The sequence below is a fragment of the Dipodomys ordii genome, unplaced genomic scaffold (genome assembly GCF_000151885.1).
Source record: "Dipodomys ordii isolate 6190 unplaced genomic scaffold, Dord_2.0 Scaffold2, whole genome shotgun sequence".
Lineage (NCBI taxonomy): Eukaryota > Metazoa > Chordata > Mammalia > Rodentia > Heteromyidae > Dipodomys > Dipodomys ordii.
Window position 1 is genome coordinate 10,657,653 of NW_012267218.1, and position 16,893 is coordinate 10,674,545.

The window sequence follows — 16,893 nt, forward strand, 5'->3', positions numbered from 1 at the left end:
CTCAGAGCTGATTTACAGATTTTTAGTTCCTTGAGGAAATTTGATAAGAAAGCACAAAACTATATCAATCTGCCAGGTGCTGGTGGCTTATGCCTGTAATTCTAGCTACTCAGGAAGCTGAGATCTGAGGATTGCAGTTCAAAGGCAGGAGAGTCTATGAGACTTGTCTCTAATCAACCAGCAAAAAGCCAGAAGTAGAGCTGTGGCTCAAGTGGTTGAGCATCAGCTTTGTGTGAAAAAGCTCAAAGACAGCTCCCAGATCCTGAGTTCAGGCCCTAGCATGAAAAGAAAAAAAGTTCATCCCTCTTAGGTGAAATTTTTCAGCTGATCAAAGATGGATAGACATGTGCAGAATAATTGTTTGCTTAAAATCTAGCCAACAGCTTTCATGTAGACAAAATGCATTGAAGTATGTGTATAAAATATTGCGTATTAACACACACCAGATGGAAACCCTATCAAATTCTGTGTGCACACAGGAACTTGACAAGAGGAGTCGGGAGATTTAGAGAGCTTCTCAGAGCAGTAGAAACAAGAACAACCCAAAACCTGCGAATGGTAAGTGTGACTAATCACTGGCTGAGGCCACCAGAGTCTCCAGAGCCAGAGACTCACATGTATTTTTACGTTTATATATATTGATGTATAATAGATATAAATAGTTATTTACTCATTTAAAATGTACATTTCAGTGGGATTTGGGGGGGGCAAATTCACAGTTGTTCAGCTATCACTAATATTTAATTTGAGACAGTTTGAATCATTTGTAAAAGAATCCCTAGATTCATTAGTAATCAGTTCCTGCTCTTCCCTCCCTCCAGCCCCTGGCGCTCATTAAGGTACTTCCTGTTTCTATAGCCTTGAGCTGTTTTGATTCTATAGCAATGGAGTTATACAGTATGTGTTCTTGTGTTCTCGCTCCCTTTGCTTAGCATACTATGTTTATGATTCTTCCATGTGGCAGCAGTTTTTTAGTATATCCTTTTTATTGCCAAATAAGGTTCTATTGTAAGATAGGCTACATTTTATTCACGTATTTATCATTTGATGAGCATTTGGGTTGCTTACACTCAGGACATTATGAATAATTTTTGCTTTGGACATTTACATACAAGTTTTTGAGTGAATGTATGTGTTCCTTTTTCTTGACTATGTCCCTGGGAGCAGAATTACAGAGCCTTATCGTACCTTTATGGTTAACATTTTGAGGAAGCGCCATTTTGTTTCCCAAAGCGGCTGCACCATTTCACTCTCCCAGCAGTAATGAGGGTTCTGGTTCCTTCACCCTAACCAGCATTTTCTGTTGTTGTTTGGGGGGAGGGAACAGCCTTCCAAGTAAGCGTGTGGTGCTGTGTCTTGTGGTTTGGGCTTGTATTTCCCTAATGGCCAGTGGTGTGGAGCTTCTTGTTATGTGCTTGTTGGCAGTGCTCTCTTGGGATAGATACCAGGGTGTAGAAGGAGTCACGTGTTCACTTGTGACTCAGACTAAAACCATGAGAACAAGGAGGCAGGATCCTCAAGCACTCGTGGTTTGCATCATCATCCTGATGACAACACTCAAAAAGAGAAACATGATGGTTTATTTTTGTGAACTCCATATGGTTTTATCAGTACACTGGCAATCAAACAGTTGATTAGAAATTAGGCTCTCCTGTTTACTAGAATTTGCTTTCTTTTTTAAATTCTTACATTTTCTTTTTGGAGAGGCTCATCCTTTACCTCTGTAGCTTGCCCCACACATTGAAGCCTTTAGGTATTTGGGTGCAGGCCTGGTGCTTATTAGAAGTGGAGTGAAGGCCACATGTCACAAGCTAGCCACCCTGTATTAGGTTGCAGTTTCTTTTGGCTTTTGTCATACATGATTGCCTCCCTTTATTCCAACTCTTTAAGCATTGTGGGGGAGTACTCAGCATGGCAAGGCTGAGCCCCACGCCATGAGGAATGAAGCTGGAGCTTCATTTGGGCACTTCCAGGCTTTCAGGATGGTAGAATGTGAGTTGAGCGGGTGGCTAGGATAAGAAGAGCAACTTCATACATGCACACCGTCACATACACTCTCCACGATGACCCCCACCACCAAGAACTTATTTGTTCTTTGATATTTATGTATTGGTGGAATTTTAATTGCTAGCATTTTAATTTCTAGCCTTATTAAAGACAAAAGAACCTGCAAATATATGGATGAAAACTATTATTGCCAGGGATCTTTTTTTTCAAACTTGTTCCCAGCACCCTATAGAGCTTCTCAATCGTCAGATCTTGTCTTTCTCCAAGATCTCAAAGCACAACAAAAATAACTGATTACGTTTTCAAATGTTCTTTTAGTTCCTTTAAAAGCACAATCAAAGGCCCATCTATGAAAGTGGCTTTAATATAGAGCATGCGGTCTTATTGTTGACTTATATTTGTATGTGTACATATAACTCCCACATTAGTATGAAATTGAATGGGTTTGCCCACTAAGAGATACAAGTGTTCTGAACACACTGTGGGAATCTACCTGCTGCTTATTTCAGTTATGTTTCTGAACTAGAGAGTGTCTTCCACTATTATCTAAGGTTTCTCATTTTCAAATCAGTGTGTTTTAACCATTCAGCTTGTCTAAAGTAGGATTCTGAAAATTACTGTTTTTCTGAGAAGGCAAAGGAAGATACTTCTAAAGAATGAGTGACAAAGGGCTGAGTATGTGGCTCACTGCCTGCATGTGCAAGGCCCCACATTTAGCCTCAGCACCAGAGAACAAACAAACCAATAATATGTGGTAGCTTAGAACTTCCCCTGGACCTTTAGCTGTGATCTGGCACATCAGTACAAGGGAGATGTGTCCCATTTTATGTCACACTGAGGCTCTCTGTGGTCTCAGCTGATGGTCTTCAAGTAACCCAAGTTAAGCCCTTTCTAATCCCTGAGTGCTTAACCAAAGTTGTGCATCAGAATTGGTTGGGGAGCTCTGGTTTTCGTTTCTTTTGTGGTGGCAGGAATGGAACCCAGGACTGCTGCCAGAGAGCCGCATCCTTTTTCTGGGGAGGTTTAAACAAAGAAACACACATTCTTGACCTTGACCTCAGAAATTCCAATGGAGTGGGCCAGGGGCAGAGCTGGAAAAGATGATTTCTAAAGTTTCTGCATTTCCTGGGTCAAGAAGCACTTCCTGGGCCTTTTGCTGCTGTTTGGGTTTGTACCACATGTCAGAAAGCTTTTCTCCAGCTGATGCCATTCCCATGACAATTTACCATCAGCCTTGATCAATACCTACACGATTCTCTTTAGATTAGCTAATCATTGTGGATTTGTGATACTCTTATGAGATGGTAAAGTTGTCTTGGAAACTCAATTCGATGTGAGACCACAGAATAAGATTTAAAAACGCTTTCACAGCAATCCCACTGCTAGTACTGACGAATGGAAAACAGGTGTTCACACACTGAATTGAACATGAGTGTTTGTAACGGCCAAAAGCAAGGAGCACCCCAAATGTCTCTGAGCTGAAGAATGTGTAAACCAAGTGTGACTGGGTCCATGAAACGGAATGCCATTCAGCCATAAAGTGGGGTGAAATACTGACTCCTACATTACATCGATCACACTGCACTGAGCAAAGAGGCCAGTCACAAGAAGAGCCCTAATTCTGTCCCTGTAGAACGTCCTACATGAGTAAATCCATAGAGGCAGAGGTGCATGGTTGTGCTCAGGTCCTGGGAAGAAGGGAAAGTGAGAAGTGGTTGCTTAAAGGGTGTAGGGTTTCCTTTTGGGGTGATGAAAATGTTCTGGAACTGGATAGTGGCAGTGGTTGCACAATATTGTGAGTGAACTAAATGCCATTCGACTGTACACTTTAAGGTGGTCTCATAGTGGACACGTGGCAAATAATAATATAATAATTATTATTATAATAATAGAAAAAAGAGAAGAAAAGTAATTTATACTGTTACCATCCCAATGTAACAATATATCCAGAAAATGAAGATGTTCCTTGTTTTTCTCCCCCTTCTTTAACATTTATTTCTCTACTGTACCGAGTGAAGAATACTCCTGGCAGCTGAGATTTCCAGCAGAAGTCATTAGCTTATATGGCTTCAGTGAGATCAGAATGAAACTATAATGAAAGGTTTAAGAAAACAGCTCAGGAACTGTTTAGGTTCTGAAAATTGTGTTCTTATGAGATCTTTACCGATGGCTCAGCTGGGGATGATCAGAGTGCATTTAATTTCACATTTTTATAGACATTGAAAGGCAGCTGGTCCTACATGGGAACATTTGCCTTTACTCAGTGGTTATCAGAAGCCACCAAGCTAGTGATTTGCTTGCATTTACGTTTCCTTGGGGAGCCTTAAGAGATTTTTTACACGGATGAAAGCTTAGCAAGCTTCTCTTCTGGAACATATATATTCAGAAGGGCTCAGTCTCAGGGAAGATCAACATCCTTTGTATCTTCAGAGAATTCAAGGCTCTTGCAGAAAACTCACAGGTTGAAGATCTATTGTACCAACTCTGGCTGGTCAAGAATGGCCAGGACCACGCTGGGTTGCAGGGCTTCTGTTTTCCTAGGGATTTGTTTCAGGCTCTTCTTTGTCCCTAGAAATTATGAACAGAACACTTGCTAGTATATATCCTCTCACTCTCTCCTTTGCAGTGGTGGTGCAGAGGGCTTGGGAAAGCTCATTAATTAACCAGTAGTAACTTAGGAGGGAAAGACCTCATTTTGTCCACAAGTCTTCACGGCCATCTGCGAAGAAGCCACAGCCCCCCTACTTTGTCTTCTCTGAGAACAGCCACTCAAGAGCCATGTAGGAACTACCCTTGGTGCTGCTTGGGGGTGGGGCTTTCCAAAGTCCTGCGGTGGGCATCATGGCCAGTGAGGAGGTGTTTTTCAGGGATGGCACCAACTGAGTCAGTTCTGGGTCTTTGCAGGCTTAGGCTTTTGTGGGCATCTGTTGCAAGGTGGTGAAAATACCAGCAGCTCGCCTGCTCTCTCTCTCTCTCTCCCTCCCTCTCTCCCTCCCTCCCTCCTTCTCTCTCTCTCTCTCTCTTTCTTTGTTTGTTTGTTTCTTTCTTTCTTTCTCTCTTTTTTTGTCAGTCAAGGGGCTTGAACTCTGGGCCTGGTCTGTCCCTGAGCTCTTCAGCTTAAGGCTAGTGCTCTACCACTTGAGCCACAGCGCCACGTCCAGTTTTCTGGTGGTTCATTGGAGATAGGAGTCTCACGGACTTTCCTGCCCGGGCTGGCTTTGAACTGTGATCCTCAGCTCTCAGCCTCCTGAGTAGCTAGGATTACAGGCGTGAGCCACCAGCGCCTGGCTGGCCCATTATTTCTAAGAGCTGTGGGGAAAGGAAGGGCCGAGCCACAAATCCAGTTGTCTCAGGTATGAGGCATGCGCATTGCTCCCGTGTAGCCGAGACAAGGCAACGTGGAAGTGGTTGAGCCTCATTTAAAAAATGGCTCCATATGGGGTGGGGGGAGATGGGAAGGGATGGGAAGGGGAAACAAAGGAGGAGGCTACAATGTTTGATAAGAAATGTACTCAGTACCTTGCCCATGTAATTGTAACCCCTCTGTACAGTATTTTCACAATACAAAAAAATTTAATGGCTCTTTAAGTGTTCAGATATCTTGGCATACTGTATTTTCTTTGCACTCTGGCGTACTTTTCATCATGGAAGTAAACATTTTTAATTGTGAGTCTTGGAATTGCGCCTCATACAAGTAACGGCATAACTATCTAGCAAGTGAATTCTACAAATCAGATTCCCACAACACCTTCCTCCCGTGTGTTTCAGACAATAGCCAGGCAGTTGGCAGAGATCTTGTTGCGAGGTATGTGTGAGCAGAGCTACTGGAACCCCCTGGAAGACCCCCCCTGCCAGTCACCCCTGGATGACCCACTCCGGAAAGGAGCAAACACCAAAACCTACACGCTGCCTCGAAGAGCCCGAGTCTACTCAGGAGAGAAGTATGCACGTTCTTATTCTCAGAGGGCTGAGGGGTGGGAAGGAAAGAAGGAAAACTCCAGGGTGAGTGGAGATTCTGGGGCAGCTTTTTCCCCTGAAAGAACATCAGATGGACAGGTGCCCCCCATACTGCGTCATCCATCGCCCCTACCTCCAGCTAGTGTCTGTCCTGTGGGTGCTGCGGGTTGAAGCTGCCCCCCTCTCAGTGCTCTGCCCCAGCTCGGTGATCACCGCTGGGCTTTGGGATTCTTACAGCATTTCTGGGAACCTCGGCATTGCAACGCAGTGAGAGAGCTATTGTAGGCCAAAGTTAACATTTTTCTTTTCTTTAGAAATTCTTTTTTTTTTTTGAATCATTGCGATCTGGAACTAAATATAAGGACAATTAAATAATTTTCCAGCTATTGAAAACTGGTTCTCTTTAGAACTCCATTTTGTGAGTTTCACATTTGGGACTTGATCACCTGAGAGAAGAATGGCCTGGGGAGCCACTGTCTTCTCAGGGACCACAGGACAGCGGAGGGAGAGACCTCCTAGGGGCCTTTAAGTGCCCTGCGGGGACACAGCTGGGTGGTCCTTCCACCTCTCTATTTGTGAATGAATATGGAAACCCTCTTTGGTATTCTCTGATTGGAAGGAGGCTGAGGCTGCAGGAAGGGGGGTGGGGGTGGGGAGGGAGGGATGGGGGGTTGACTCATTTCTGCCTGGGACTGACTTCCAAGGGCTCAGCATTTCTCAAGGCCTCTGTGGCTTCATCCTCTTAATGCTGACCTGTGGCATTTCTCTCCCCTTGTAACCTTCTTGATCAGCTTGTGCTTCTGGATGGATTCAGATAAGGAAGCAGATTCCTAGCTTTCCCCTGGGCTCATTTTAATTTCATTCCCATCTTCCTTTTCCCCAGCCTTGCTCAACCAGGAGTTCACTTGGTTGACAGCTGTGCTTACTCCTCAGTCTTTATCGAAGTCATAAAACATCTGTTCCTGCACTTCCCAAACCCTCACTGGAAAAGTGCTGATCCCACATGATGAGCTTGTTAGAAGCCCATTTGAGATTCAGATTCGAAGTGATGTTTATGTCTTGCAAACAGACCCTAGATTTATTTCCTGCTTGAGATGCCAGATATGTGAAGGAATCTGGTCTACATCTTCCCGACAAAGCGTGACACCTGTTTGGAGTTCTGTCCTAACATGGCCTGACCCCAGAGGCAGACATGCTCACCGGGCTGGCTCCCTCTGTGCCAGCCGGACCTCGGCTCTCGTATGACATCCCTGACCTCATTTGCTTTCCACCCATGAGAGGAGAATTCCAGAGCAAAACACAGATCCAGCAAAACACAACCTCTAAGACAACATTCCTATACCAGGACTCGTTTCTATGTGTGCAGAGATGCTGTTGCAGGGTTTATGTGAGCAGAGCTACCAGAACCCCCTGTAGTTGTGAACCTATCACAATAATCAACCTTATGACATTTTTATTACTCTCCAAAACATTCCCATGCTTCTTAGCTGTCACCTTCACCCTCCTTTCCCAGCCCCATGAAATTCCATGAATCCTTAGGATCAGCTTGTCCTATGCTAGAAAAAACGGAATGTTAATAAGAACTGCCTTGAATTTGTACAGCAGTACTATCATCTTATCAGTATTGTATCTTCTTATTCACAAATATGAAATGTCTTTTCATTTACTTACATTTTCTTTAATTTTTTTCAACAATGATTCATATAGTTCTCAGAACATAAGGATTGTGCTTGTTTTGTTAAAGTTATTCTTAAGTTTTTGTGTATGTGTGCAGGTTTCTGTTTGTTCATTTGTTGTGGTGTCTGGAATGGAACTCAGGGCCTTATGTATGCTGGACAAATGCTCTATCACTGAGCTACATTCCAAACCATGCAGTACTTTGTGATGCTATAGCAAATGGAATTGTTTTCATTTCATTTTTAAATTGTTCATTCCAAGTATATGGAAGAACAGTTGGTTTTGAATACTGATGTATACTGAATATTGATGTATACTGAAACCTTGCTAAATTGGTTAGTTCTTACACTATTTTGATTTCTTAGTATTTTCTATTTTAGATAATTGTCATCTGTAGACAGATGACATTAATAAAAAGCTGGTGCTTTTCATTTCATTTTCCTCCCTAGTGACCTGGCTAGAACTCTGGCACAATAACAGAACATCATTTCTTATAACACTGTCCTTAGAAGGAGGAAAGCATCCTGTCTCTCACTGTTAATTATGATCTTTGTTATGTACTTTTGTAAATGTTGTTTATTAGGTTGAGCATGGTCCCTCCTGGTCCTACTTTGTTGAGTATTTTTAAAAATAAGGAATAGATGTTGAATTTTATCATATTCCTTCTGCACATATTAAGCTGATCTTGTAGTTTTTGTTCTTTATTCTACTGATGTAATACATTGCATTGATTTTCAAGTGTTGAGCTAGCCTTGCATTCCTGGGTTGACTCTCACTAGGTTATGGTACAAAATCCTTTTTATTTATCTTGGGGCTCTATCTAGCTATATTCTATGGAAGAGTTTTATATCTATATTCCTAAGAGATACTGTTCTGTAATATCTTTGTCTAGTGCTAGTATCTGAGTTAGTCTGGACTCATAAAACAACCTAAGGAGTATTCATTCCCCTTCTATTTCTAAAAAGAGGAGGAAGTCATCATTCTAGGCTTTTCTTTATGAGAAGTTTTTGAACACAAATCCAATCTTTTGATCGAGGTCCCTTGAATCGATTTTGGTGATCTGTATCTACCACACATTTTCCTGTTTCATCAGTGAGCTTCCCAAGTATTCTATTGTTGTTGTTATTGTTTTTCGTGCAGTATTGGTTGTCATGTCCCTTCTTACATTTCTTACTGAGTGATTTGGGTCTTTTTTCTCTTTGGGAGAGAGGATCAGTTTAACTAAAAGTATCTATATATTGACTCTTTTACAGAACCAGCTTTTACTTTTGGTCCTTTTCTCTGTTGTGCTTCTAGTTTCTATTTCATTCATTTCCACAGTAATCTCATTCCTTCATCAGTTTTTAGCCTTTTAACTTTGGATGTGCAAAGCCCTCCTTAGTTGGAGTATTAGTGATGATAGAAACCCTGTTGGGCTGGGCTTGCTTGGCTTTCTCCTACCACTAAGGCAGGACTAGCTTGTCAGTCAGCAGTACGACTGAATGGACATTAACCACCAACTCAGTTGGAATCCAGAGATACGGTTCAGACTTCCTTTGGCCAATGGTCCCTCACTCACCCCTTCTGCTTAGTCTCTTATGGGAAATTGAAGCAAAGTTTTGGTGGCACATATCCTTCTAGCTGCAGAAAACCACAAGGATGTTGAGAACGCTGATTGTAACAAGAAACAGCTGGAAGGCCAGCTCAGCCAGAAGCTCCAGCCTGTCGCTGCATACTACATGCACTCACTCGCTGCCACATGGCTTGAATTTTGAAGTGAGATAAAATGAAGACTCTCTTTCCTAGATGGAAAGAGGGGAGGGGTCCTCTGTCATAAGTCTGTCTTCTTCTTTCCTTTATTCTGGGTCTTTCTGTGAAGAAGATCTTCTGCTTTGGTTGACTTATTTATAGAGCAAGCTTTTTATTGGTACATAGAAAATGTGGGAAAAACAAATAAATGAAAAATGGAAATAGACATTACCAGAGCCTTAGAAACAAACTGCCTTTCCCCCCCTGAAAACTACTATCTCTAAGGGAAGCCTTGCCTGACTTCTAGCATAGTAATTAGTCTCCTTTCTTTTTTTTCATGTTATTTAGGTTGGGTGTGGTAGTCCACACCTGTAGTCTCAGCACTCAGGAGACTTAGATGGGAAGATCACCTGAAACCCAAGAGTTTGAGACCAGTTTGGGAAATGTAGCAAGACCACATGTTTAATCAAACAAGCAAATAAATAAGTCATTGTTGCATTATCTTTAATACAATGAAATTTAAAAATGTTTATATAAATGGAATCATTTATATAAATGGAATCATATAATGTATACTTATGTTTAATTTCTTTTAGCTAGCATTATGTTTGAAATATTTTTGCTTGTTTTTGTGTGGCAGTAGTTTTCAGTGCTGTATATGATTTTATCATATGACCATTTCCAGTACATTGCTTTCTTCGCTTTGTGATGACTAGTGAAGTTATTTCCCATCCATTTGGGTCTGATAGTAATAGTGCTGCTATGAGTGTTCTTGTACGTGTTTCTTGTGTATAAATGTGTGTATTTCAGTCAGATGTCTGTCTCATTATATGCTCCCTCATTGAAAATCCTTTGATGTGGCTTAAATCATAAAATACGAATTAGACCAGATAATTAGCACAGCAAACCAGGAAATTAGAACCCACTAGTAGGCCCATAAATAGATGTTGAGATTTGCTGAATGAACATCAGTGAGAACAGCTACTGAGCTGAGCTCCCTGGCAGACATAGGAAAAGGTGCTCATCCCTTGAAGCTCAGAGAATGGGTCTGGACTTCATAGAATCCATGCTGAGGATTTTGGTAAGGATAAAGTACTGATTAAAGTGGAGAGACGGGGGATGTTGTGGGTCAGGACAACTTCTTGGTGGTAGAGTTGCTTGGTTTCCTCTTCTCTAGTGAGCCTGACTCACCTTTGGGTCATTGTGTAGATCCTGTCTCCTCACTGGGGCCAGAGGAGTCTGGATTGGGCAGTGTACCCTGTGGTATTCACCCATCCCCTCCACAGAGAGAAGCTCCAGAAGCCTAGGGTGATCTGAGGGAGCCCCTTCTTTTTTCTTAGTCATGAGGTGCTATTGACTCATGTGAGTTGAGGTGAGGCCTAATCCTTAGTTGGACCAGCTAATCCCTAATGATGTAGGCACCCTCGGTTCTAGTTTAAATTCCTTGCTTGGTGCTCTCCCCTCTTCTTATAAGCCGGAGGCTGTGTTGATTCTTCCCTGGTGTATTCCATAGGCAGAGGGGCTGCGGAGGCTGGGGCTTCAGCCCTTCCTGACCTGGACTCCTTGGCTCTTACCTGGCTGGCTTCTCTAGTGGCATTGCAGCCAGGTACAGAATTAGGAAAGTTGGGAGCTGGGAAGGTGGCTCAGTGGTAGAGCGCTTGCCTTGCATGCATGAGGCCCTGGGTTCGATTCCTCAGCACCACAAAAGCAGAAAAAGCCGGAAGTGGTGCTGTGTAAGTAGCATTTACATCCATTTTCTGGGGGTGACCGAGTTCCAGGCCTCTCCTGTACCCACAAAGAGTCCCTTTGACTCTCCCACATGCCGCTCTCCTTGAGGTATCCCCACAGGACAGAGATCAAATGCAGTCACATCAGCCTGGCTTGAGTTCTTTGCTGTGATTGTTTCTATACCGTGGGGTGAGTTTTTTTGTTGCTGTTGTTGTTTGAGGGTTTTTGTTGGTGGGGGGGAGGTTTTTTTGTTGTTGTTGTTTTTACCAATCTGGGAAAATCGGAGAGAAAGATTATTTGGGAGCCCTGGCAGGACGTGATCATTGTTTACACAGGAAACTCCTCACCTGTGCCCTCAGCATCTTTACACAGGAAGACTTCCTGAGCTGGCAAGTGTATCCAGAGTAAGAAAACAAGCATTGGGCCTACCCCTTGCCTCCGGAGTGGGGCTGAGCACGCCACCCTCCACTCCTAGTCCAGCCACAGCCCTCACTGACCAGCCCCTGCTGGCCTTGCGAACTAGCCTCCTGCCTGCTGGTCCCCCCTGTCCCTTGGCCTGCCCATCATGTAATTTCCTCTGGTTGAGTGCTCCATTTTCCCACTCTCAAAAGCTGGGGCTAAGCACTCTAAAGTCTCGCCCAAGGCACTGACAGTTGTGAACATCTCTGCCCTACACTTGCATGAGCAAGGACAAAAGAAGAAATGACCAGAAGTAGGTTTCCAGAATTCATTAATTATTGAGAGAGAACAGTGTGTGGGTTTTCAGGCATGTCTTATACAACCCCCTCTCTCTCTTCTCCTCCTTCCTCCCAGCCCTAGAGTTTCACAGTGCTCCCAAGGGCCTGTCCATCGCCTACCACAGCAGGGAGGGCCCAGGAAGTGACATTAGGCACAGTTAATGCGTTGCTTGTTAGCAACTCTGGTAAAAATAACACAACCTAGCGTTTAAGCAGACTGCATGGCTCAAATGGAATCTGGAGATTATCCGTGGATGGAATTGGCTAGTGTTAAGTCATAATTAGCACGAGCTTTCTCTCCCCGCCCCCCCCTCTCTCTCTCTTCAATTAGTCTGAATAATGCAGGACTGGCTAGCTGTGACAAAATGGTTAAAGTTCCTGCTTTATTTATGAGGTCCCCATTGCATGTAAGCAGAGCCAGGATCTCAGGAAATCATGACTGGTGTGTACAGAGCAGATGTGGAGAAGGGGGCCCTCTGCACTTGAAACCCCTTAGATTCCGTGTCTGAATTTAAGGGGGAGAAGTGTTCCATTCTCTGCAAACCCCAGGTTACCAGGAGCTGACCCCCAAAGGAAGTGACTGTAAGCCCCAGAATGCTGCCCGGTGCCCCAGGCTGGCCTTGCCCCTGGAGCCCTCCGCGGCAGAGGGGCAACAGAAACATCTCCAGATGGTTCCTTTGCCTGTGACAGGTCAGAGTTGTCACAAGAGGACTGAGCGCCGTGCTTTCCTCCCACGCCTCAGTGGCCTATGATGCAGGATAAAAATGGCCAACCCTTTACAGAGAACAAGTATTTATACTCACATGGTAAACGCTGTTTGTGGTGAGGGAAGGAAATCTCTTCAATTAAATGATTGTAATGTTATTTCCAGGAAGGTGTAAATTTAGCCTTTATTTAGTCATCTTCAAAACATGCAGGAGTTAAAAAAATTTTTTTTAAAAAAGGGGGGTAGTTTATTTTTATTTATTTCAAACTCTTTGAATTCCCCGGGGGGAAAAATAGTTGAGTTTGGCCCAAATGGTGATAAGATTCACAATTCTATTCAAAGGATTCTAGAGCTTTAGAATAGAAAGAAAGAAAGAAAAAAAAAGCTGCAAGTCCTTAAAAGTACTCAGGGCACAAAAGAGTGGGCTACAGAGGGTACAGGCTGGGGCTGTGTTTGGGTTTTTATTGTTTTCTAATCCTCAGCAGAATTGTGCTTAAAAGCTTTTTCTTTTAATCCAAGATTTTAGAGTTCAGCCAAATGCCATAAAATAGATTAACAAGATGGCTCTTGCATGATGGTCCATAATAAAATGTGTGTTTTAAGTTAGATAGCTCACAAAACACTTGCAGAATGAGAGAAATTATGCTAACTAGAACTGCCTTCGGTTTCTTACTTCCTTTGAATGACAGTATAAGACAGGTCAGATGGCAAGTAAGTAAGAAGGGACCGTGTAGTGAAATACTGCCGTTTGTGACCTCATCCTGAGTGGGAGCTTTTAAAAGCTCCAGTAGCTCCACGTGTTATCTCCTTCTAACTGTGGAAGCTCCTGCCTCTGTAATAGGTACATATGTTATTTGGGCTTTTAACTTGTTGTTTTTACAGTTTTACTTCACCCTTCTGCTTGCCATTAAAATGTGTGTCTAAAATGTATTAATTCCACAGATTAGCATAGCAAACTAATTCAAGTGTCCAAATTAAACCATATTTTTCATGGGTGCTCTATAAAAATCGAGATGCTTTTAGCATTCCATTCTGCTTGTGGTTGTATATTTTGTGTTATTTTGAAACTGCTGTATATCAAAGTGAGTTTTCTTTATGCAGCATTTTTTGTCCTCAAGAAAACACGGAAGAAGCCCTGTTGTTGCTGCTGATTAGTGAATCCATGGTAAGTGGAATGTGTTTCCTCATTCTGTCTTCTGTCCCTGGGCCCCTCTTTTGCTATGCTATGCCCTCAGAATGGTAACTTTTTTTTGTCTGGAGAAAATACTTCCTGGACTCTAGACGTTTACATGGTAAGACCAAAGGATACTCTTATGAGAGGATCACAAAGGCACAATAGCTATGTACATGTGATCAAAATGGTATTTATCAAAATAAACTCCAAGAAATAGAAACAAAGTTTTTTTTTGTTAGTTTGGTTTTTTGTTTTTGTTTGTTTGTTTGTTTTCTCCTTGGTCACTTTTTGCTTTCTATACATTTTGTCCTGTATGTATATTTGTTTGGGGAAGGGCGAGGGGGAGCACAGAAACAATGGGACAAAGGTTGAACAAATGGGCAGTGATCTTCGCTAGACACTGCTGAAAATGGACCATACAACTTGTGATGGGGGAAGATCAGGAGGGAGACACTGGGAAAGAGAGAAGGAAGGAGTGACACTGTTCAAAAGAAATGTACGCATTACCTGACTTCTGTAACTAACCATAACCTCTCTGTACATCACCTTTACAATAACAATAAAAAAGAGAGAACATACTTTCTGGAGGGACGACTTGGGTGGGAAGAAAGCAGTCATAGTTTAGGATGTTTAAGTCTTGAACTGTTACCGCTGTCGATTGGTTACCTGCACCTCTTCCCTCCTTCGTAGCTGGCAGGTGTCCTGGCTCATGTGTATATAAGTAAACTGCTACTCATGGCCCCCACTGGCCCCTTCCTGGGGAGATCAGCCCTGGGGGTGACCTTTACACGCCTCCCACCCCACCCTGGAGTGCACAGGTGTTGGGATAAATCACTGGCTGGGTACATGAACTCTGGTTTCTGTGACAGGGGCCTGATGAAATACCCTGGTCCTGTCACCTCTCCACATACCACCTGTTCTGAAGCCCCACAGGGTCCAGGCCATGTGAGCTGCTCCCCACTGCCCGGCTCTGCTATTGAGAGGAGCTTCGGCCAAACCTTTGGCCCATCTCTCAGGGTTTGGCTGGGATATTGAGCTTGAGTTCTAAAATGGAATCGTTGATTATTTATGGAGCTACTCCTCACAGCCCTAAGCAGGCCCTGGCTTGAAGCCTTGGGGATGTGGTGTTACCTCTACAAGCTGAGCTCTAGAGCAGAATAGCAAGTTCTCGGAGCTTGACAGGCCATCCATTCACCTCCTTGTTACAGATGAGAACCCGAGGCCCAGAGCAGGCAAAATGCACATGTGGTGCAGTGGTCCACTGGTCTCCCTGCTAGATCATGCTGCTCCCTTCCCAGGTGTCCATCCTCTGGGCAGCAAGTGGGGAGAAAGCAGTCCTAGAGTGAGGTGCTCCCTTCCCCCACCGCGGCTGCTCTATCAGCGGTGTGAGGAAGAGTGCTGTGTGCTGCCAGAGGCTACAGTGAGTCAGGTGGGCAACTGCCTTGCCTCCAATTAAAACGTGGGCTTAAAACAAAACAGAACAACCTCAACAGAAAACCAACAGTTGGGCTTTGCTCCTTCTACGAAATGGCCCAGAGTTGTTTACCTGAGCCAGGCCGCTCGAGTTACCATTGCATTTCACTTGGGCACCCTTGACGTCATTGGGCTCACTTCCTGTCCAGGATGCAGGCTGCCCCTTGGCTCAGCTTTCCTCGACTGCCAGCTGGAAACCCAGGGCAGTGGCATTTCTATTCTCTGCTCTGCCTTAGCACCGGTAGGAGAGGCATACAGGTGGCATGTGTGTGCCATGGTGGTACCTGGCGGTAGTACAGTCACTGTTTTTCAGGTGACTGCGTGTCACCTGCTTCACCACCAGGATGACGATCGAGGGCCCCGTGTGTGTTGGCCACCTGGCCACAGTTCCTTGGACCCACAGTGGACTCTTTACAACTCGCACAGTTACTTGTTAAAGCTCTAAAAGCATGGTGGCGTGTATTTTAGGTTACTTGGACAATTCTGATGGAAAATACTGTGTCCCACAGTCAGAGCCCATGTGCTAGCCTTGAGTTTGTTGAAAGCCTGCTGTTCGTGGCTCCATCTTGTGATGGCGCCTCCCACCCTCCCGTTCCTTCCCAGAAGTGACAGAAATGAGTAATGCTCAAAGTTGACATCGCTCTGAGACAATCAGTTTGGGCTGGAACAATCTGTTCAGGGGATGGTTAAAGCCAGCAGTGGCCTGGAAGTATGAAGGACCGGCTTCCCAGCCCAAGCAACCCTATTCTCCTTGGGCATTGTCCCAAGTAAAGTTGCTCCTACAAGCCTTGTTCTGTTCCTGTCCTGGGATTTCTTAATTCTCTCTTTTTAGGTCGACGGTGAATACATGCTCGATTTCAGAACCAACATGAGGATTGTGTTTTAGAGATCTGAGAAAATTGTTTTTTTCAGCGGTTCTGACTGTAACTTAGAGATATGCATTTATCCACCTACAGGAAATCATTTGGAAGTGTACTGCTTTCTCACTGTATAGCAAATTAGTTTTCTGCTGGACAGAGAGATTATGACACCGTATTTGTACAACTACCACAGAGACAGTATTCCAGGAGACTTATTACTTGTGGATCTGCTTCGTGTTGGAGATTATATTATTCGTTTGTTGATGGTACTGAAGTTTGAACTCAGGGCTGTAGCCTTGCTAGGCAGGCACTCAACCACTTGAGCTATAGCTCCAGTCCTTTCACTTTAGTTATTTTTCCATATAGAGTCTCATGTTTTTGCCCGAGCTCAGCAGACCAGGATCCTATGTGGCATCAGACATAGCTGGAACCACAGGTGAGTGAGTGCCCCCTTACCAGCTTACTGGGATCTTGTTAACTTCTTTGCCCAGACTGGCCTCAAACTGTGATCCTCCAAGTCTTTGCCTCCAAGCTGGGATTACAAACAAGTACCACCATACCCAGCTAGATTGTACCTTTTTAATCAAAGGATACAAAGATTTTCTCTGGTGGGAAAAGAGGATACATTAGGTAAACTTGCAAATCTCTCCTGAGGAGTGTCTGTTTGTTTTGCTCCCTTTCAGGCACTGGTCTGGGTATGAAATACATATAACAAATAGGTAAAAGCAGGCTGTTCACACAGGCCCTCCTCCTTTAGAGAGCCTTTTGTTGGGCTCCAAAGATACTGCGTAGAGAAAAACTTAGAATGAAATCTTCAAAAGCAGGCTTGTTTCCATAAGAGGTGAC

General features: G+C 43.8%; 1 protein-coding gene across 1 annotated transcript in view; it reads left to right on the forward strand.

Moving 5' to 3' along the window:
* Ttc7b (tetratricopeptide repeat domain 7B) overlaps positions 1-16,893 on the forward strand; it is a 187,813-nt gene that overhangs the window by 65,759 nt on the left and 105,161 nt on the right. Inside the window, exons 5-7 of the mRNA XM_013017608.1 lie at positions 480-558; positions 5,776-5,948; positions 13,642-13,705. Of these exons, the coding sequence (XP_012873062.1) occupies positions 480-558; positions 5,776-5,948; positions 13,642-13,705 (316 nt within the window). The remainder of the gene's footprint in view (positions 1-479; positions 559-5,775; positions 5,949-13,641; positions 13,706-16,893) is intronic.